The 24,083-nt window shown below is 34.7% G+C and overlaps 1 protein-coding gene across 12 annotated transcripts in view; it reads left to right on the forward strand.

Annotated features, from left to right (window-relative positions):
- The window catches only part of TRDN (triadin), a 370,366-nt gene that overhangs the window by 36,865 nt on the left and 309,418 nt on the right, over nt 1–24,083 (forward strand). For all 12 annotated transcript variants that reach the window (XR_014248698.1, XM_082406161.1, XM_082406160.1 and 9 more), the window contains exon 2: nt 19,246–19,455. Coding sequence is in view for 11 of the 12 variants with exons in the window: in XM_082406161.1 (XP_082262287.1) it covers nt 19,246–19,455 (210 nt within the window). In the remaining variant the exon portion in view is untranslated. The remainder of the gene's footprint in view (nt 1–19,245; nt 19,456–24,083) is intronic.

Here is a 24,083-nt window from a genome sequence, read left to right on the forward strand (position 1 = left end):
CTTACATTCTCAGTTATATAACCCCAATTATCATATACATGAAAAAGCGGTTTAATCTCAGTACTTCAGAATGCCATGTACAGAGCTAAAAGAATGATGGAGCTGAAGTAATTTTCCTCCTACGAGAGACATTTTAAGAAGCCATATTTTTATGGAAACATATTTATCACTATTATCAACAATACATTAAAGTAAGGAAGGTTAGTTATAGAGGGAAAAGAGTAAGCTATTGTGCCTGACACTGTGCTGAAAACTCTATTCTTCATGACAATCCTTTGAGGTAGTTTTAATGATTTCGGTTTTATAGGTGAACACTAAAGTACAGTTGCCAGTAAAGACCAAAGCCAGGATTCAGAGCCAGTACTGTTCCATCTACACCCTACTTTTATGTCACTATGTCATATGCCTCCCCTATGCCTGATTAGTATTTTTTTAAATGCTAGCTTAAATTGCTTCCTGATCTTAAAACCACTTAACATATATTTTTAAGTTCTTACTTTGTCAGTTACTCTCCTCAAAGAGAAGGGATTGGCGAACTTTTTGTATAAAGGGCCAGATAATAAATATTTTAGATTTTGTGGGCCAAATGGTCTAGGTTACAACTACTCCACTCTGCTCCCTTAGCAGGAAATCATAGAAATGGACAAAAGACAACACATAAACAAATGGGTGTGGTTGTGTTCCAATAAAATTGAGTCCTGCAGAGGGAGTAGGGGGAAAGGTGGACAACTGGATAAAGTCATTTCTGTCTTAGGCTGCAGACTACGCACATTCACAGAGGAAAGAACAGACACAGTATGTCCCAGGAATCACGAAATTTTGGGTTGGCCATAGTATATAATGGAAGGGATGACTGATGGGAGACAGAGTTGCCTGAGACTTGGTGTGTGCGATTCTTTGTACTCATGCTTTTTGTCATTATTAGGGTTAGGATAGATAACAGAGCCTCAAAGGTAGAGGTGACAGTGATATGATCTGTTGGTTTTGTGTCACCTGCATAAAAGCCCTTTTATTGCACCTAGGACTTCGCTATAGGTCACATTCCCTTCGTGGCACTTACTGAGCACTACGGTTTTCCTTGAAGAGCATCACTTTTTCGCTCTCAGCTGGTCTTGTTCATTGTAGGAAGGGAAGGGCAGTCCCTGATTTACATTTGCAGAGACCGACTGCCTTGTAGGCAGGTGAAGTGACACCCAAGAGGTCCCTCAGTCACCTCTGCTCCAGCGCCCAGTTCATGCTCCATCCCCAACCTTTTGCTATTGACCTGTGGTATATTCTTTATGTCTTTAAAAAGATAATAATCTGACAAGTCCTTTTCTGATTACACTCTCCTTTCAGAAGAACAAACGCCATCTTTAAAAATAGACAAAAAGAATACTTGAGTGCTTTTTAATTTCTCATTTAGGTTTGCAAATCTATTTATGGAAAGTCTCCTTAGCAGCTATTCAGTCTTTCATCAGGATCCATTGCAGGGCAAATTGATTTTGTCCCATTCACTAATGGCTTGCTTTACAGGTCATAGAATCTGAGGATTATGTGACTATAGAAAGGGCCATATGAAAAATAATAAAATACTATTTCATAAGAGGCACCAGAATAATGAGTTTAAAAAAAAGACTTTTATTCATAAGGTCTATGAGAAGTACAAATGAACAATTGAATAAATTAATAAGTGATTTCATTAAAATGTTCTGCTTTACATAATTAAGACAAACTTTATAGATTATTTTCAGTTTCATGAGAAATAATTTGTAGGACACCAGGAAATGTTGCTATTTTGCTATAAACATTTTGGTAGTACTATGGAGTCTATGGGTTCAAAAATTGTCATTTTTATGAATAAGGAATTGTAGTTCTCACAGACTGTGTACCTTAACACTTTCTGTATTACAGAGGCATATTCTGGGCTGGGATCATATTCTAGATTTTTTTACTTGTTTGTTTGTTTTGGGTTTTGCAATTTTTAGGCCTTCTTGTTAGAGAATGTGATCTGATCATTTGGCAACTGAGAATTCTTCACGATTGAGTGATAAATTGAAAAGCTTGTTTTTTTAATACTAAAGATATGTTATCTAAATAATACTAAAAAAAGTTCACATCTATTTTTTGACCTTTCACTGTATGACTTTTAAGCTGTTTATTAACCTGAAAGGATTCCCCACATTGTGAGTACTGAGGGTGGTAGATTTTGTTGAGTAAATTTTCTTAGGATCAATCAGCAAATATTACAGCCAGGATTTTATTCTGCTTAATTGCATTTATGCTTCCAGCATTTTTTAATTATTGGAGCGAATTTTTTCTTTCTCTGGGATTGGTGAAGGAAGGGGTTATTCTTTGAAGAAACATTTTTACTGTAAATATTTTAATTTAGCAATCATTAAGTTTTTTATGACATGTTACAATTAAATCATACAAAGCCTATAATCTATAAGAAAATTTTCTCTGAAAGCGTAACATTCATACATGTTGATTCTTTTGGCAAAAAATAAAATGTGTAGTCTTTATTTACATTATAGTTTATGGATTAAGGCATAAAGGATAGAATTATTTAACTGTTAAATATCTGATTAAAAGGATCTAATATTTCAAGTTAGTGAAAAATGAATAATTTGGACAAGTAATTAAGTATCTGACCTAATTGCAATTACTTTGGGTTTTGATGGTCTGTCATTTCATTGAAATATGTAGATGGCATATGCTTACCTAACCTACCATGTCTGTGTGTGTGTGTGTGTGTGTGTGTGTGTTTAGCTGTGCATACAAATTTCAAAATACATACACATACATATATTTTTTAATTTAACATTTCTATAACAGAAGAAAAACAATCAAGAGCATTACTACCAGAAGCCATCACTTGAATAACTTCACAGTTACCTTTGGAACTTTGGAACATAAGTGCTCTTTATGAGTCACTGTGGCTTCTGAAATGACTGAGTTTTCCACAGGAAATTTTATATATAAATAAAATTATATATATATATACACACACATACATATATATATCCAGAAAATCTGGCTTGTGTGAGTATCTTTAATTTTATCTTTATTATTCTAGACTTATTTTGATCTAGAATATCTTTAATTTCCCTGGAGCAGAGATGCTATATATGCCTAAAGCAACATAATTATGATCAGTTTTAGGACTAGGGTATTAACCATTATGATTTTCTCCTGAAAATTGCCTTAGCAAATTTTTTTATGATCTGATTCTTTTTACAATCTGTGGAGTCTTTTTAGGAGGCACATTTCCTCAGAAGTAAGATGCAGAATAGAATTGATACCATCTTTGAAGAACCTCCTTTAATACTGAATCAAAGGCTTTAATATTCATATTTGAATATTTAATGCATTTCCTTTTTGTTATAAAATTAAAGAGGAAAGTGATTTTTTTATGCAAGAAAAATGATCCCTAAATTGTTTCTCACTTCTCTTCTCTTCTACGACGGAGGGAGACATTGGATGGCAAGCATCTTGTAGAGCATAACTGTAGAGCTATGTTACTCAAGAGAAAGCTGCTTAGTAGTTTCTAAAAACGCATGCTATAGGGCAAACACAATTTTATAAAGCTTATTTTACCAAATTTGCTATGACTTGGTAATACTAATGCAGCTGTAATGCTTGAATAAGCTTAGTCAAATAAAGCCTATAAAAATGTTCACTCCACAGAAATAACTGCTCTGGGTGATCTAAGGTCAGAAATATGTGTCTGTCAATAGTAAAATCCTATTTGGATAAGCTTTCCAAATGATAGGTTAGGGAATTTCACTGTTTCATGTAATACTGACAGTTCCAACACCTAGAGTTGACCCTGGATTGACTCTGAGGGAAGTGGCTCCTCTCTCCGAGTCGTTAGCACCAAAACCAAAGTCAAGTCCACCTGACAGTAAATACCAAGTAGGTTCTTAGAGGACAATGACCTAATTTTCCATTTATTTCTTACTCCTTGAGGTGCTGAGGATATAATTTTATCTCCAGAATACTCAACAAAGTGACTGCTCTTCTGCTCAATAAAAACTGAAATGTTGATGGGTGTGAAGGGGCTAGAAGGAAAAAGTTCAACCATTCATCCTTTTGTTTATCTGTTTTCTTTTTCAAATTGTTTTGTATCAGAACTTTAATTTCCCAGAGAAAAAGTCTTTTATAGTTGCCAATGAGTGGCATCTTCTTCACATACAATTTAAGATCAATTTTAGGTCTATTTGGACAAACAATTCAGAGGATGAAAATGTTAGAGACTAAGCAATACATAATACTTTGAAAACTCCAATAGTGAGTAGACTTCAGAAAACTGGTTCTCTTTAACTACTCTGTTTCAGTTTCCTTTCATATCATGTGTGCAGCTTTATCAGCTGTTTCAAAAACCCTATGAGCTCCTTAGAAGAAAGATTTGTATAAAGTATTATTTGTGTTTACCTAATTGCTTGCATTTTTGAAATATGGGCATGGATACCTTAATGTTCTTTTCAGAAATACATAAAAGAGCTTCAAGCTCATTTGGAAGTCTTTCGAAAGGCACAGGAAGCTGCTTTTTTTTCCCTATAGATTAGATGATTAAAAAAAAAAAAAAAACCACACAGCAAATCTTCTCTCTCTCTAAATTTTCAGGCTGCATTTTCTTCATGCAATATGTGTATTTTCTTCATGAGATATACAGACTCTGTTCAGAAAGATGAGGGTTTGGGCTAGATTATTCTGATCTGTCAAACCTTTCAAATAGCTTAATGAAGATTTGGGTTCAAGTTAAACAAAATATAGTAATATCCTATTATAATGGTGTCCAATTCTAAACATATACTTTTAATCATAAAAATTCTTAAACATTTTACTTTATTAGATATTTAAAAATTCTAGACAGAGGAATGGATAAAGAAGATGTGGTACATATATATAATAGAATATTACTCAGCTATAAAAAAGAACAAAATAATGTCATTTGCAGCAACATGGATGGACCTAGAGATTGTCATACTGAGTGAAGTAAGTCAGACAGAGAAAGACAAATATCATATGATATCACTTATATCTAAAAAATGGTACAAATGAACTTATTTACAAAACAGAAATAGAGTCACAGATGTAGAAAACAGACTTATGGTTACCAGGGGGGAAAGGGCAGGGGAGGAGGGATAAGTTGGGAGATTGGGATTGACATATACACACTACTATATATAAAATAGATAACTAATAAGGACCTACTGTATAGCACAGGGAACACTTCTCAATACTCTGTAATGACCTATATGGGAAAAGAATCTAAAAAAAGAGTGGATATATGTGTATATATATAACTGATTCACTTTGCTGTACAGCAGAAACTAACATTTTAAATCAACTATACTGCAATAAAATTTTTTAAAAAATCTATGTGTCTGCTTTTAATCCAATTGTGGCAATAGCATTTATTCTGGAGCGACTATAGAAAGTGTCAGTTTATACTACTAATGAAAATAAAGGTATTTCATTATGTTTTATTTATTTTAAAAGCCCCTGGGGTACTCAATGAAATCAGTTATATCCCTACTTAATGGTTATATACTCTAAAATATCCTTGTTCATATACATGTACATATGAAAATATTACTGAATATTATGAAAATATTATTGAATTATCACTACTTTTCCATCCAATGGATACAAATTTCCTTATAACTAGAAAACACAAATCTAGTTTTATTTATATTTAAGTATATCAAAAATAAAGCAGGTTGATTCATGAAACAAATGCCTAAAAACTCACCCAGAGAAGTAAACTTGAAAGAAATTTAGGTCTTAGTTCTTACATTTCCTTAAATTTCTGGAAAGTAGCTGATGCAACATGAGAAACCAATCATTTTTTATGACTATAGTTTTAAGCAGAAACAATACATGAAGTCCTTATTATTATTACCGAGTACATTTATATGAAAAGAGTATGAATATGCAGTGTGCTCTTTTTGGGTTGGGGGGACTGTCACACTCTCTTAATGGAAATAAAGTAGAAGCTACTGTGACACCACAATGACAGGATTACTACTCATTGTGGGGTAAAAGCAGCAGGAGATGATTAATTTTCAAGGAAGAGTTGATTTCCATGAAAATGTCTGTAAGGAAAAGAAAGTAAAAAACACACATTAGAGCCAACAAATCATGGAAAGCTAATGATTTTGAAGCACTGAATTTAGAATTTTTTTCCAAATTGAAATAGCAGGTCATTACTCAGTCCTTTTCTATTTCACTGGGTTTTTAATTCAATGACAATGGGGCAATTTAGCAGGAAGACTGCTGGGGCTAGGTAAAGCATTTCAATTATGTATATTTAGCGCAAGAAGAAAATGTGTCAACCCAAATGTAAAATAGTAGAAAGTTAATTTCTCAAAAGAACTGAATATAGTTCATGGATCTTATGTTTGTCCTATTCAAATCGTATTTGCTAGGAACCAGTGTCTAACTTTTCTTTGCCTAAAACTGAATCCACAGAATTTGGGAGATTTTCTGTCAATTCCATCCCCAAACTTCAAACTCAGAAAATCAGGCCCTGAAATGATTTGTCTTCTTGGATGAGACTTTCTGGGTTCATGACGTCAGGATGAATTATTTTCCTAAAATGAATCTGATTGAATATGTCAAAATCATTGTCATAAAAAAGTCACATCATGGGTCTTGTTAATTAATTTCCATCCCTAAACTATCCTACTATGTGTAGTACACACTGACATTTTGATTTGGGCTACTTGGGCATGTACTGGTAGTACGGCTCCATGACCATGATTTCCTTTAATTTAGTATGAAAGATATAGCTCTATTAAAATAACTATGGTTATTATGCTTAAATATATTAATATTCTTTTGAGTAATTTTTAAATAAACAGAAACATGCACGCTATGAACTGAATTGTGTCCCCCCCCCCCCAAATTCACATGTCAAAGCCCTGTTCCTCAGTGTGATGGTATTTGGAGATGAGGTCTTTGGGAGGTAGTTAGGTTTAGGTTAGGTCATGGGGGTAGAGCCCTCATTACGGAATTAGTTCCCTTATACCATGAGACAGTAGAGAGCTTGCTGTGCTCTCTGTGCTGTATGAAGACACAGTGAGAAGACAGCCATCTGCAAGCCATGAAGAGAGTCCTCACTAGAATCTGACCATGCTGGCACCCTGATCTAAGACTTCCAGCCTCCAAAACTGTGAGAAAATAAATTTCTGTTGTTTAAGACACTCCATCTGTGGTCTGTGGTATTTTTTGACGGCAGTCCCAGCTGACTAAGAAAATGCACCATCACATGTGTAAATTGATCCTCAGCACTTTTATTCATCTGCACATTTATTCTGCCTAATCTGGTTGTAGAAACCTCTCCCAGATGTTGCACCTTTTGAAGATTTATCAACCTTAATAATGTTCGAGATGCTAGTTTTAATTGCCTCATTAGAAAGGAACGTCTGTGCTTAATTATTGACATTATTTAGTAAGTACATGCTTTTTTTAGTCAAAGAGATTGCACATCTTTTTCTGTGCCCCACTAGTCTTTCCTCCTCTGTGGAAGACTTAATTTTGTTGACCAGCTAAACTTCCCACTTCTTATGAGATGTACCTGAACAGATGTGTTTTTTTAACTTTAATTTTTTAATTTTTATACAATTTTTAAAGGTTATACTCCATTTATAGTTATTACAAAATATTGGCTATATTCCCTGTGTTGCACAAAACAACCTTGAGCCTATCTTACACCCAATAGTCTATGCCTTCCACTCCCCTATCCCTACATTGCCCCTCTTCCCCTTCTTCCCACTGATAACCACTAGTTTCTTCTCTATATCTGTAAGTCTTCTTCTTTTATGCTATATTCACTAGTTTGTTGTATTTTTTAGATTCCACATATAAGTTATATCATACAGTATTTATCTTTCTCTATCTGACTTATTTCACTTAGCATAATGCCCTCCAAGTCCATCCATGTTGCTGCAAATGGCAAAATTTCTGAACAGATAATGCTTTTACTTCTATCAGTAAACATACATCTCACTTCAACATTTTATCATGTCTTAAAAATATATTTTCATTTGTATTTATTTTTCTGGATAGAAATCACTGCATACCACACATCCTTCTATATGTAGAAATAGATGTTATTTAACATGACACTTTCTTGAGCTGATTCCCTTAGCAAAACTTAGGAAGTTTTTCACATTTAATAAGTGTTTGTTGGGGCCTCGCTGTGTAAAAAAGTGCTGTGCTAAGTTCTATGAAAGGGTAAATGACTTGCTTCCAACCTGGAGCTTTGTTGAAAACAAAAGAAGAACTATACAAGAGTTGGGATAATTTCACCCATATCATTGTATTAATCAAAAAATGTTACAGAATCATAGGTAAGAACAGTAGTGTTCACTTCAAAAGAAGTCAGGCATTTGAGGCAATTCTTGAAAGAAAAGTTGGCTTTTAAAAGTGGAGTTTCACTGTGATTAAAAATCTTCCAACAAACAAAAGCCCAGGACCAGATGGCTTCACAGGCGAATTCTAGCAAACATTTAGAGAAGAGCTAACACCTATCCTTCTCAAACTCTTCCAAAATATTGCAGAGGGAGGAACACTCCCCAACTCATTCTACGAGGCCACCATCACCCTGATACCAAAACCAGACAAAGATGTCACAAAGAAAGAAAACTACAGGCCAGTATCACTGATGAATATAGATGCAAAAATCCTCAACAAAATACTAGCAAACAGAATCCAACAGCACATTAAAAGGATCATACACCATGACCAAGTGGGGTTTATTCCAGGAATGCAAGGATTCTTCAATATATGCAAATCAATCAACGTGATACACCATATTAACAAATTGAAGGAGAAAAACCATATGATCATCTCAATAGACGCAGAGAAAGCTTTTGACAAAATTCAACACCCATTTATGATAAAAGCCCTGCAGAAAGTAGGCATAGAGGGAACTTTCCTCAACATAATAAAGGCCATATATGACAAACCCACAGCCAACATCGTCCTCAATGGTGAAAAACTGAAACCATTTCCACTAAGATCAGGAACAAGACAAGGTTGCCCACTCTCACCACTATTACTCAACATAGTTTTGGAAGTTTTAGCCACAGCCATCAGAGAAGAAAAAGAAATAAAAGGAATCCAAATCGGAAAAGAAGAAGTAAAGCTGTCACTGTTTGCAGATGACATGATACTCTACATAGAGAATCCTAAAGATGCTACCAGAAAACTACTAGAGCTAATCGATGAATTTAGTAAAGTAGCAGGATACAAAATTAATGCACAGAAATCTCTTGCATTCCTATATACTAATGATGAAAAATCTGAAAGTGAAATTAAGAAAACACTCCCATTTACCATTGCAACAAAAAGAATAAAATATCTAGGAATAAACCTACCTAAGGAGACAAAAGACCTGTATGCAGAAAATTATAAAACATTGATGAAAGAAATTAAAGATGATACAAACAGATGGAGAGATATACCATGTTCTTGGATTGGAAGAATCAACATTGTGAAAATGACTCTACTACCCAAAGCAATCTACAGATTCAATGCAATCCCTATCAAACTACCACTGGCATTTTTCACAGAACTAGAACAAAAAATTTCACAATTTGTATGGAAACACAAAAGACCCCAAATAGCCAAAGCAATCTTGAGAACGAAAAATGGAGCTGGAGGAATCAGGCTCCCTGACTTCAGACTATATTACAAAGCTACGGTAATCAAGACAGTATGGCACTGGCACAAAAACAGAAATATAGATCAATGGAACAGGATAGAAAGCCCAAAGATAAACCCATGCACATATGGTCACCTTAGCTTTGATAAAGGAGGTGAGCATATACAGTGGAGAAAAGACAGCCTCTTCAATAAGTGGTGCTGGGAACACTGGACAGCTACATGTAAAAGTATGAAATTAGAACACTCCCTAACACCATACACGAAAATAAACTCAAAATGGATTAAAGACGTAAATGTAAGGCCAGACAGTATCAAACTCTTAGAGGAAAACATAGGCAGAACACTCTATGACATAAATCACAGCAAGATCCTTTTTGACCCATCTCCTAGAGAAATGGAAATAAAAAAACAAATAAACAAATGTGACCTAATGAAACTTAAAAGCTTTTGCACAGCAAAGGAAACCATAAACAAGACCAAAAGATAACCCTCAGAATGGGAGAAAATATTTGCAAATGAAGCAGTTGACAAAGGATTAATCTCCAAAATTTAAAAGCAGCTCATGCAGCTCAATAACAAAAAAACAAACAACCCAATCCAAAAATGGGCAGAAGACCTAAATTAGACATTTCTGCGAAGAAGATATACAGATTGCCAACAAACACATGAAAGAATGCTCAACATCGTTAATCATTAGAGAAATGCAAATCAAAACTACAATGAGATATCATCTCACACCGGTCAGAATGGCCATCATCAAAAAATCTAGAAACAATAAATGCTGGAGAGGGTGTGGAGAAAAGGGAACCCTCTTACACTGTTGGTGGGAAGTAAATTGACACAGCCACTATGGAGAACAGTATGGAGGTTCCTTAAAAAACTACAAATAGAATTACCATACGACCCAGCAATCCCACTACTGGGCATATACCCTGAGAAAACCATAGTTCAAAAAGAGTCATGTACCAAAATGTTCATTGCAGCTCTATTTACAATAGCCAGGACATGGAAGCAACCTAAGTGTCCATCATCAGGTGAAAGGATAAAGAAGATGTGGCACATATATACAATGGAATATTACTCAGCCATAAAAAGAAACGAAATGGAGTTATTTGTAGTGAGGTGGATGGAGTTAGAGTCTGTCATACAGAGTGAAGTAAGTCAGAAAGAGAAAAACAAACACAGTATGCTAACACATATATATGGAATCTAAGGGGGAAATAAAAGGTCATGAAGAACCTAGTGGCAAGACGGGAATAAAGACACAGATCTACTAGAGAATAGACTTGAGGATACAGGGAGGGGGAAGGGTACGCTGTGACAAAGTGAGAGAGTGGCATGGACATATATATACTACCAAACGTAAAATAGATAGCTAGTGGGAAGCAACCGCATAGCACAGGGAGATCAGCTCGGTGCTTTGTGACCACCTAGAGGGGTGGGATAAGGAGGGTGGGAGGGAGGGAGATGCAAGAGAGAAGAGATATGGGAACATATGTACATGTATAACTGATTCACTTTGTTATAAAGCAGAAACTAACACACCATTGTAAAGCAATTATACTCCAATAAAGGTGTTAAAAAAAAAAAAAGTGGAGTTTCAGTAAGACCTTTTTTTTTTTTTAATTTTTTTATTATTTATTTATTTATTTATGGCTGTGTTGGGTCTTCGTTTCTGTGCGAGGGCTTTCTCTAGTTGCGGCAAGTGGGGGCCACTCTTCATCGCGGTGCGCGGGTCTCTCACTATCGCGGCCTCTCTTGTTGCGGAGCACAGGCTCCAGACGCGCAGGCTCAGTAATTGTGGCTCACGGGCCTAGTTGCTCCGCGGCATGTGGGGTCTTCCCAGACCAGGGCTTGAACCCGTGTCCCCTGCATTGGCAGGCAGATTCTCAACCACTGCGCCACCAGGAAAGCCCCAAGACCATTTTTTTTAAAAAAGAAATAAAAGGAATTCATCAGAAATCCTTGCCCAAGTTAGATTAGTAAAAACCAATGTATTTTACCTGTAATGTGTTAAGAGTTCAATACATTTTGTTTCAGAAAGTGAATTCTAGTTATGCACTTATCATTGCTTTTCACCTTTAAATTCAGTTTACTATTTGTAGGAAAACAATTATCCTGAATGGAGAGTAACTGCTAAGTTGAAAATGAAAAGTTCAAAAGGTAGGGGAAAACTAAGCTTACCGGAACTAATACAAGAAGAGACATCTATTACTTGGCAGTAAGGAGTACTGGGAAGTGGCTAGCAGGTCACAGCGAGGGCCCACTGCCCAGGGAGGGAGATATCCTGCCTCTCACTCAACCAGAACACAAGCGAGCTCTTCCTAGAAGGAGCACTTCAATATTAGAATCTGACCTTGAATACCCCAAAAAACCTCATTTCGTTTACGACCAAGACAACACAGCCACTCAAAAAATAAGAGTGAGATTTGAGATTTTCTTTCAAAAATGAAAATAATTTTTTTTTAAAAAAAAGAATCTGCATATTTAGATCATTCTGACTGATCACCCCTCATGACAGAGATGAAGGAAAATAATTATTTACATTCCTAGCAGAAGCAAGAGCATCAGTCAGAACTTCTGATGGCTGATAATGCAAACACAACCAAATTAAAGGAGTTTTTATATTCTCATATAACTGGAAGTCCAGAGATAAATCTGACTCTAAACACAGCTGGCTCCCTGAACCCACACAGTGGTATCTGGACTCTACCTCTTTCTATCTTGCAGCAGATTCTTCAACTGGTGGGCTAGAGGGCTACTGGTAGACCCCACCAGCTTGGTAAACCCAGGAGAAAGAGAGTATAACTCCAATAGTTCCATGAAAAATGAGGAGGACTCTGATTGCCCCATCCCTTCACAGTCTTAGGCAAGAGGGAATGTTCTAAATGGTCAGGCTTGTCTTAAAGACCCATTCCTATGGCTGGGGGTTAGGGGAGTGTTCACTTTCTAATCCCACTACTGGAAAAAGAAATTCACTTCCTGGACGGGTAGAGGGAGTGAGTGGGTAGCAAGGAGTGCTAGATAACGCAAAATATAGGTGTATATCTCTTCATCTTTGCAGGTAGATTAGGTGGCCAAATCATCCTTTGAAATATTACAATAATCACATACCCCAAATCTGGGGAAAGAGATGGCAATTTAGGGCTTTCATTGAAATTGGCAAGGGGTCCGTTTCCGGTTTAAGACAAAAGCAATTTTTACCTTGAAAGAGAGTGAATAGCTTTTTTTTAAGTGCTTAGAATCTGGATTCTTCTAAAAATTTCTCTAGGTTACTTCTTATGGTTTACCAATATTAGATATATATCAATTAGAATGTCTAGGATTATTTTGATAAAGATTGTTTTTGTGAATTGTCATGATTTAACTTGCCTCTCAAAATCTATTTTCATTCAGTTTATACTAGAAAAGCATAATTTAGTTGTCACAGATTTCTATGTATATGATACATAGACATTCTTTTTTTTTTATTGTAGTGTAGTTGATTTACAATGTTGTGTTAGTTTCAGGTGTACAGCAAAGTGATTCAGTTATACATATACATATATTATCTTTTTAGATTCTTTTCTCATATAGGTTATCACATAATATTGAGTAGATTTCCCTGTGCTATACAGTAGATCCTTGTTGGTTACCTTTCTTTTTTTTATCATTTATTTTCATAAAGTTTATTTGTTCTTACAGAGGTTGGCTTCCTAAAATCAATAGTTTAGTCGTTTAGATTTTCTCGTACAACAAGAAAAGAGCACTTGAAAAATTCTCAAAATGAAGCTAATTTTTTTAAGTCCGTAAACTACTGTTTTGCCAGCATGGATTCATCACATCTGTCAGGGGAAATACAACAATGGCAAAAGAGTATATTATCCTAAAATGTAGCAGAAGCATCCTATTATCTGTTTATTCCGCTAAGTTCACTGCAAGTAAGGATTGCATCATATCAATAGGTTCATGTCTTTCGTGCAAAATAAAAATATTTTAGTGGCTGAGCTAAAAAACTGTATAAAGAAAATTTCATTCCTCACTGATACTCTTATAACTTGCTACCTATAATTTATCTGATAAAAATGGTGTAGGTAATCTAAGCAAACAGCTATTGTAACAGCTGTGCTATCTTCTCACTATCTATCTTAAATATAGTAGTGTGTGTGTGTTCATCCCAAGCTTCTGATTTATCCCTCCCTGCCACGTTTCCCCTTTGGTAACTATAAGTTTGTTTTTGCTATTGATACACAGACATTCTTCAAACACTAGGATTAATAAAATATGCAAGTTAAAAATGGATTCTTCACTTTTCAACTTTATTTGCTTAAAGATCGATCTTTTCAGTAGAGTTTCTCCAAAATTATTACTTATATGCATGTTTTCTGGAACACTTAAAAATATAGCAAAGGTCATTCTTGTGACTGGGAATTACATTTTTATTATAATTTTGAAATAACTTTTTTTTTTCATTGATAGTATATACTGCCCCGCTCTCCTTTGCTCTCTAATTTTTGAAGAAAAAATTTAGTGTTAGAGTATTCCACAAACCACATCGCACAGTTAAATGTGAAATTCAAATTAATGCTTTTATGAAATGAATATGCAATATTTTATTTATACCATTCTAGAATATAAGTATCTTCCTTGAGCATCCTAGAAGAGACTGTATTGTATTATTCCCATAGGAATAATAATGGGCAAGTGGGCATGGCACTTTCCTCATCTGATTAATAAGGCATGATGAGGTTAAGTGAATTCTTTCAGGAGACTTATGATTTATTCTCCAATGCATAACCTGGCTGTGGTTTTTGGAGCTACTACATAAGAAGCCCTAATTTCACTTTATGGAGCAGAGTCTCTTGGCCCTTCAGCCAGATCCCCACTTCTTTTTTGTTTGTTTTTTTGCTTTTGTTTGTTTTGTTTTGAACTGTGTCTCTTTATTTGTTTTTAACTTTTTATTTTATATTGGAGTATAGCTGATTAACAATGTTGTGATAGTTTCAGCTGCACAGCAAAGCGACTCAACCATATATATGCAGGTATCCATTCTCCCCCAAACTCCCCTCTCATCCAGGCTACCACATAACATTAAGCAGAGTTCCCTGTGCTATACAGTAGGTCCTTGTTGGTTATCCATGTTAAATATAGCAGTGCAGATCCCCATTTCTTTTGAAGCTGATTCTGGCTACCTGGCAATCAAAATAATTTGTATGAAATCAAAACGAATGGAATGAAAAAGTAGGCATGGAAAGTACTGTCACATATCCTCGCTGCTCTGCTCCAATTGTGAGATACCAACTTTCAAGAAACATCACCCATATCAAATTTCTCAGTAATATTTACCTCTCATTTTTTCCAACATATCAATAACTAGCTGTTTTCATCTCCAAAGTGCTTCTCAAACATTAAACAATCTCAGATTACACACTCTGTTCTTTGCATATATCTTGACCAGCTGTCAGAGAAGGCAATTTATTTCCCCTCAATTTTATTCTTCTTGGCACTGTGTGGCTTCTATAAGTAAATCTGAATGGAAATTGAAACTTACAACCTAGTGTGTTTCCATAACAAAGGCAACGCATAATTTTCCTTAAGCAGGATAACCTTCAGATTACTTTCAAATTGCTTATGGTTTTACTGTTGGATACTCAGAATGTTTTCATCACCTTGGAATCTTGATTAATTCTTAAGTGGAATTTGTGAGGATGTGAGGATGAAAAAAACAATAGAAAAGATTAAAAAATTGTTGAGTGTTAACTTTGTCATTTTTATTTGTTTAAAATATTGTACCATAATTGTTTTGGCAGGACTGTATGGTGAAATAAAATTTGGAATTTATATTAAAATCAGTTCTTTAAAAAATTAAAAGTCAGATTTTCACTCTGAACTTGCATTACTTCCTGAATTTATATAGTCTCTCATTTTTCTGATAAAAAAGGGAAAAAATATAGAAATTCTTATCCCATAGAAATTTTTCTGTCTTTTAAAAATGGGACCAGGATTCAACTAATTTGTATCAAATCTCAGTAAGTTTATTTGTTCAGTTTCAAGACACCAAGCAGGTGTGTATGTTATTGTCTGCAGAAGTACTCTCTTACACACAGTTCACTGAAGTAAATCTAAAGAGCAAAAGCAATTCTTCCCATGTGCTCTATATGGTGATAGTAGGAAGCCTTCCAGAAGTTAAAAAACTGGAGTTTAGCAACATACCAGCTTTCAGGTGGGCCTCTCCTAAACACTTATAATTCATTTACTCTCCTGCGAATCATTTGATTCACTTGTAGCCCCACTTGAGTCTTAAATTGCATTTCAAGGTATTTCTATCATTCATGCATTTTCAGAACTGCCATTAGAAGTGATGGGAATTTGGCACCAAATTCAGTGAGAGGATATGATATGAGTTCTTTCTAATTTTTCCTTCTTTGAGCACCACCTCAGGTACAAACTGTGAAATCTGTTTTTTAAAGTTATTTTTCCATCTTGGTATCATTTCAACTAAATTGAATTCTTGAGCTTGGGATATGTATTCACATAGATTTTCAGAGAAGAAAGGAGATTCATTGTTACTATTATTAATTTATACCTAAAGTTGTTTTAAAATTTTAATTAAATGATTTTACCACTGATGTTTCTCATTAGCTTTTTACTCTTAAAAATATATGCCTAGATTTACCATTGTCATCTAAAAATAGTTGTATTAGTTATGTTTGGTTATTATTAATACCTACTAATATATACACTAGAATGTATTTGATTTTCTTTTCCCTAGTCAGTCTAGAATTTTATGTCATTTATTTTATTTCTATATAGGGGAGGAAAGTACCATTTTTGGGGCAAAGAAACAAAAGAGGAAAACTTTATTAACTAGAGTACTTAATTTTGCATGTGGTATTTTCATTTCTTCTGTCAACAACTAAAAATTGTCTTATGAACTGAATTTATACTTTAAGTACCCAGTGCACACATCTGTTTGAGGGTTCAAACTTTATTTTTGTACTTTAAAGAATTCAGTTACACTGATAACATTTGAATAATAACAAAATAAGTTTATTTGTTATCAATCATCTCTCTTAATTTTGTTAATGGGGCAAAACAGGATCCATTAATATGAATAAATTACAGTATGTGTCCCTGTTTTCCTGTATTACAAGAAATAAATTAATTAGGAAAGACATTGAGGAAGTCATAGCATTCTTTTTTTGGTTCCCTGAAAATGTCTTAGCCTAATGTATATGCTTATTAAGTGGAAATAAATGTCTGCATTTATCAAGGAGTTAGTCCCTTAGCCTTTGTTTCTAAGGTTAATCTTTCACTTCTAGCCCTTCCTTATAATGATAGTAGTGGTTGTAGTCCTACCTGTAGAAGTAGTGGCCAAAGTAACGATGATAGTGATGATGATAATGGCGAAGATTATTCTAAGAGTAACTCCATTTAGGTGAAATTCATTTTGTAAAAAATGTCAAAGACGTTTCCGGTTGGGAGTGGAAAAAATTTTTTTTAATTTTTAATGTCAAAGAAGTTTGAAAATTTGCTTTTTAAAAAATATTTGGGAATGTAATTTAGAGATAAAATTGAAAGTATTTACTTACGTATATTAGAATGTGATTAATCAAAATTTTCTCTTCCCTGATATGTAATTCTTTAATTGTTGTAGACAAAGTCGCTCATATTTAAAGTATATGAAATATATTGTTAAGCTGTAATTTTGGCAAAAATATTTGGATTGTTAGGGGTATTTTTTCTCTTTAGTACTCAGTTATTTACTCCACATCTGTGTAATTTCTGGTTGGTCTTCAATTGTTCTTAAGTGAAACATGATATATTTGTTCCAAATAATCTCTAAGTTTCCTCTAGAGATAACTTTCTATGAGTCAAGGCTTGTCAATATAGTCATATATGCCTGCTCTCCATTGAGGGGGTGCTTTCTAGTCATGCAAAGGCAGCAACTTTACAGAAGAAAAATGAGTTACAAAATTTTTAAATGTTTACTCTATACATAAAAATATAAAAAGAAAAAGTAAACAGTTGAAGGAAAAAGGTGCAAAATAAGGTTAGATCAAGTGGTACTATCCTATATGTGTGTGTTTATTTATAAACATACATGTATACACACATGCATACACGTAAGTACATTTACACGTAGACACATGCATATATGTATATGCAAATATACATATACAAAATATATACATATACATTATGTATATATGTATATCTGTACACAATTTTATAAACCACCAGAAGGAGGTTTATAGAAAAATGAACAAAAAACTTCACAGGATAAGAAATATAAATGAAAAATAAACATATAAAAGAGCTTATCTCTAGCAATCAAAGAACTGCAAATGAAGTAGAATTTTCCTCCTGTGTGATTGCACATATTTTGAATACCGGTAATACCCAGGGTTGTCAAGGATAAGGAAACAGAGACTGCTGGCATACACAATTTCCAAAAATAAACTAATTTTCAAATATATACATATATTCTCAAAAGATATAAAAGTGATTATATTATTTGCCCAGAAATTCTGTATTTAGGAAATTCTCCTTATACAAAAATCATTAATACGTGCTGAGAAAACTTCTGCCATGTCCCTGGGTAGAAAGCTGTTCGACTAAATTATGCATAGCCACGAATGACACGCCATGCAGCCACTTAAGTGGCATTTTATGGAATACGTACAGCAAGAAATCATGTTTATTATATATTGCCTAGTAAAAAAAACTAACAGAGTGTGTTGATGACTTGTCAGAAACAAATAAAACATATTTATGTATTTACTTGCATGTACAGAAAAGTAGGTATAAATAGAACAATATGTCAACAGTTGTTTTTACATGGTGAGAATACAAATAATTTTCTATGGTAAGTCTATTGTTTAATAAAAAAACCCAAATAATTATCTATTTATTTATTTTGCAATTTTTTATATTTTTTGAATTTTCAGTCATGAACTGAAAGTGTAGACTTTTGTAAGCAGGAATAAAAAGTTTCTGGATATAATAAGATTTTCCAACATTAATCTCTTAAATCTTCTATGCCCCTTTCACAAATAAAAATTAATGGCTTTAATAGAGGGTCAATTATGCTGTTAAACCAGAATATCCAAAAGAAATGTCATCCATTTGAACTATTTTATCACTGATTTTGTTTCTCTCCCAGAGGGGATATTTTTGCTTGCATTTAGACCTGACATATGAACCTAAATAAAAGAAAAAGGTGTTAAAAAGCGACTTGACCAAAAAAGCCATTGCCCTTGATGCTATTGGGTATATGAGGCGGTAAGGGAGATGCAAAAATGATTGAAGATTATGACATAGTTTGTGGCCTGGATGGCAGTACTTATGGAACTTGGGAGACGAGGAATGCTGATTATGAGGGCCTATGGGTATCAGGGTGGAGGGTAAATGCTGAGAAAGTGAAATGTGGTAGTGGGCAGGGAGGTTGGCTCTACCACTAAAGAGGTGTATTCTGCCATAGAAGATGCTATAAAAGAGCTATATATACTTATACCGTCTGTGTTTTGTGGGGAAGGGGTTTTTGTCATCAATATTTGACGTGAAATTCCAAATTGTAATTCTCCTTTTCCAATGTTCGATTAGGAAATACATCTACGACCACAACTGTGGTAGACAGCAAGAATGGATCTGTGCCCAAATCCCCTGGGAAAGTGGTGAAGAGGACAGTCACAGAAGATATAGTGACGACATTCAGTTCCCCAGCAGCCTGGCTTCTGGTCATTGCTCTGATCATCACGTGGTCAGCTGTGGCCATTGTTATGTTTGACTTAGTGGATTACAGAAACTTTTCAGGTAAGATCCATGAAGTTTGGCTTTTCTTTTCTTTTTTTTAATTAATTTTTATTGGCGTGTAACTACTTTGCAATGTTGTGTTAGTGTCTGCTGTACCGCAGAAGTTTGGCTTTTAAATGGAAAGAAACAGAGTTCTCTCCAGCTCTGGCTTTGTTTCTCTTCACCCTGCACATAAGCAAAGCATCCCACAAACATGCTTGAGGGCCGCTAAGGGCTAGTTCCCATCTTCACCTTTCCTTCTAATCTTTGCCTGTTGTTCTCATAGACTTCAAATGCAACCTGATTTGAAGAGCTGAACAAAAGCTCAATGTTATAGTTTCATGAGGAAAACAATTCCAAAGCTTGGTGGATATTTGGTTTGGGAAGAGGGACTTTATCAATCATTAATAAAGGATAATTTGTAGATTTTACACTCGGCTGTATAAAACCAAACCAAACCCAAATAAAACACTTCTGGACAAATGGAAAATCCTGTATTTTTAAGTCCCCCACTATCTGGCTCCAAGTTTCCTTCCCAGACATTCTCTTTGCTCCTCCCATTAAAACGTCCTATTTTGATTTCCTAAAAATAAAGAATGTTAAAAGGAATTTCCAGGAATTACTTGTAATGTGATACTACGGCCAGCCATGTGTTCTTATAGATTTGGAGTGAAATAGGAATATCACAAGTGAGGAAATTTAGATTTTCATTATGGCCTATCCAATCTCTGAGTATATTGTTCATCTCTTTGTTCAAGGTCTTTCTGTTTTTTTAAAATTATATTTGTCTATTTCCACATCTGACATGCTCTATTGAGCATGTGAGTTCCTTCAGGGAAGGAATCGGTCAGGTGCTCAATAAGTATAAATGAATAGATGAATGAGTTTATGCTATGCCTTTGTATCATAAGCAAAAACATTTTATTAGCCTCTTAATGTGCTCGTTCATATTTGCACTGTGCACCCTCCAACCTACCTGTTCTTTCTTCAGTAAGAGTGGAATCGGTAGAACCCAGAAACTATAAATACTGTAAGTTGCATTCTATATACTGAGAGATCCTCTACTTCTCATTATGGTATTTTACTTATTCAACAATTATTATCAAGTATCTACTACATATGCCAGGAAATGGCTATGTTAAAAGAAATGCAAGTATGAATAACATAAAGTCAAAAAACTGTATAGTTTGGGTTTATTGATATGGAGGTGTGACTGAGATGACTCTGCCCCCTGTACCGTTGGTAGCTGGGTTAAAGTGAGCATCATCTAACAGGTACAGCTAAGTCTCATGATGTCAACCAAAGCAAAAGGGCTATTTATCCAGAGCCATAAACCTCTGCTTTAAGTAGGCAATAGTTTTGGTATACTGTGTAATGCAGACTCTTAAAAGAATATACGGTTGAAATGCCTATAATATAAAATATGACCTAGAATTTTAAGTGAAAAACAGTTGGTTACATTACTCTAGGAAATTTCATTTCCCTTGAGCCTATATTGACTGATATTTTTCATCTGTTCTTTTTTAGAATTTCATTCATTCAAATTTTAGAACCAAATATGGTCATATAATGTAGTTCTTCAATTTTTTACAGTAGATGTATGTTAAGAATTGTGTGTAAATCTAATATTTGTAAAGTTAATACTTTAATAAGTATACAAATAAATTACTGTTGAATTTGTTCTTAATTATTTGATAAAATGAGCAGCTACCTATAATTAAATTTTCAGATTAGATTACTTAAATGTAAGGCACACAGTCCACAGTAGAGCTTCCTTGGACCATTGTAATTAGGTACTATGGATAATGCCTATGTTCCTGGCATTTCATTTGATAGGGGAAAAATAACCTCTGTATTATTACTACTTCATTTCTTCTTTCAAGAAATGTTTGCTAAGTACATCTTCTTTGTGAAGACTCCTCCTCCAGTTCTATATATTTGTTAATGACCTAACCATATATCCATTCCGTGCAAAAAGAAACCTGCAAGTCATCTGTTAAATCTGCTGGGCACCTGGTCAGTTACCACACTGTATGCCAGCCAACCCTCTTATGCCTCATAAATTTGCTCCCTCCTCTTATTACCACAGTCTCCATTACTACACTTCAGACCTTGATTCTCTTTTGAGGGGGCTAATGCAGTTTCTTCTTGTCTGCCTCATCCAGGTCTCTCCCCTTTAACATTGCCCCCAAGGTATCTTCATAAAACGTAAATTTCATTGAGTATCTCTGCCAAGTACAAATTCCTTGGCATGAAATTCAAGTCCTTGGCTTAGCCCTTTATTTTCATCTTGTAATTCCGCTCATGCACCCTGTTTTCCAGCCATACTTCCTATTGCTCTCACCTGTTTTCTTTCCCTAGGAAAACATACACTCTCACTCCTCCCTGCCTCTGCTCATGCCATCCTTCCCTCATTCCCTGATACAGTATAGCAGAAAGTGTAAGAAAGTAGTTAAGAATGTGAACTCTGGTGCTGCATTTCCTTGCTATTAAATCCAGATCTTGCAACTTTCTAGCCATTGTGATATCAGAAAAGTCACTTAGTCTCTCTTTGCTTCAGTTTCATCATCTATACCATAGTACCTATGTAATAAGATTAAGAGAATTATACAAATGAATATATTTGGAGTGTTTAGAACAGAACCTGGTTTATCACAAGTACTATATACATTTTATTTTTTTATTTTTAAGATTTTATTTATTTATTAATTTTTTAAACATCTTTATTGGACTATAATTGCTTTACAATGGAGTATTAGTTTCTGCTTTATAACAAAGTGAATCAGCCATACATATACATATATCCCCATATCCCCTCCCTCTTGCATCTCCCTCCCACCCTCCCTATCCCACCTTTCTAAGTGGTCATAAAGCACCGAGGTGATCTCCCTGTGCTATGCAGCTTCTTCCCACTAGCTATTTTACATTTGGTAGTCTATGTATGTCAATGCCACTCTCTCACTTCATCCCAGTTTACCCTTCCCCCTTCCCGTGTCTTCAAGTGCATTCTCTACATCTGCGTCTTTATTCCTGTCCTGCCCCTAGGTTCTTCAGAACCTTTTTTTTTTTTTTTAGATACCATATATATGTGTTAGCATACGGTATTTGTTTTTCTCTTTCTGACTTACTTCACTCTGTATGACAGACTCTAGGTCCATCCACCTCACTACAAATAACTCAATTTCGTTTCTTTTTATGGCTGAGTAGTATTCCATTGTATATATGTGCCACATCTTCTTTATCCATTCATCTGTCGATGGACACTTAGGTTGCTTCCATGTCCTGGCTATTGTAAATAGTGCTGCAATGAACATTGTGATACATGACTCTTTTTGAATTATGGTTTTCTCAAGGTATATGCCCAGTAGTGGGATTGCTGGGTCGTATGGTAGTTCTATTTTTAGTTTTTTAAGGAACCTCCATACTGTTCTCCATAGTGGCTGTATCAATTTACATTCCCACCAACAGTGCAAGAGGGTTCCCTTTTCTCCACACCCTCTCCAGCATTTATTGTTTGTTTGTTTTGCTGTGCAAAAGCTTTTAAGTTTCATTAGGTCCCATTTGTTTATTTTGGTTTTTATTTCCATTTCTCTAGGAGGTGGGTCAAAAAGGATCTTGCTGTTATTTATGTCATAGAGTGTTTTACCTATGTTTTCCTCTAAGACTTTTATAGTGTCTGGCCTTACATTTAGATCTTTAATCCATTGTGAGTATATTTTTGTGTATTGTGTTAGAGAGTGTTCTAATTTCATTCTTTTACATGTAGCTGTCCAGTTTTCCCAGCACCACTTATTGAAGAGGCTGTCTTTTCTCCATTGTATATTCTTGCTTCCTTTATCAAAGATAAGGTGACCATATGTGCGTGGGTTAATCTCTGGGCTTTCTATTCTGTTCCATTGATCTATATTTCTGTTTTGGTGCCAGTACCATACTGTCTTGATTACTGTAGCTTTATAGTATAGTCTGAAATCCGGGAGCCTGATTCCTCCAGCTCCGTTTTTCTTTCTCAAGATTGCTTTGGCTATTTGGGGTCTTTTGTGTTTCCATACAAATTGTGAAATTTTTTGTTCTAGTTCTGTGAAAAATGCCATTGGTAGTTTGATAGCGATTGCATTGAATCTGTAGATTGCTTTGGGTAGTATAGTCATTTTCACAATGTTGATTCTTCCAATCCAAGAACATGGTATATCTCTCCATCTGTTTGTATCATCTTTAATTTCTTTCATCAGTGTCTTATAGTTTTCTGCATACAGGTCTTTTGTCTCCTTAGGTAGGTTTATTCCTAGGTATTTTATTCTTTGTGTTGCAATGGTAAATGGGAGTGTTTCCTTAATTTCTCTTTAAGATTTTCCATCATTAGTGTATAAGAATGCAAGAGATTTCTGTGCATTAATTTTGTATCATGCTACTTTACCAAATTCATTGATTAGCTCTAGTAGTATTCCGTAGCATCTTTAGGATTCACTATGTATAAGTATCATGTCATCTGCAAACAGTACCATCTTTACTTCTTCTTTTCCGATTTGGATTCGTTTTATTTCTTTTTCTTCTCTGATTGCTGTGGCTAAAGCTTCCAAAACTATGTTGAATAATAGTGGTGAGAGTGGGCAACCTTGTCTTGTTCCTGATCTTAGTGGAAATGGTTTCAG

This window comes from Balaenoptera borealis (assembly GCF_965194805.1).
Source record: "Balaenoptera borealis genome assembly, chromosome: 9".
NCBI classification, from domain to species: domain Eukaryota; kingdom Metazoa; phylum Chordata; class Mammalia; order Artiodactyla; family Balaenopteridae; genus Balaenoptera; species Balaenoptera borealis.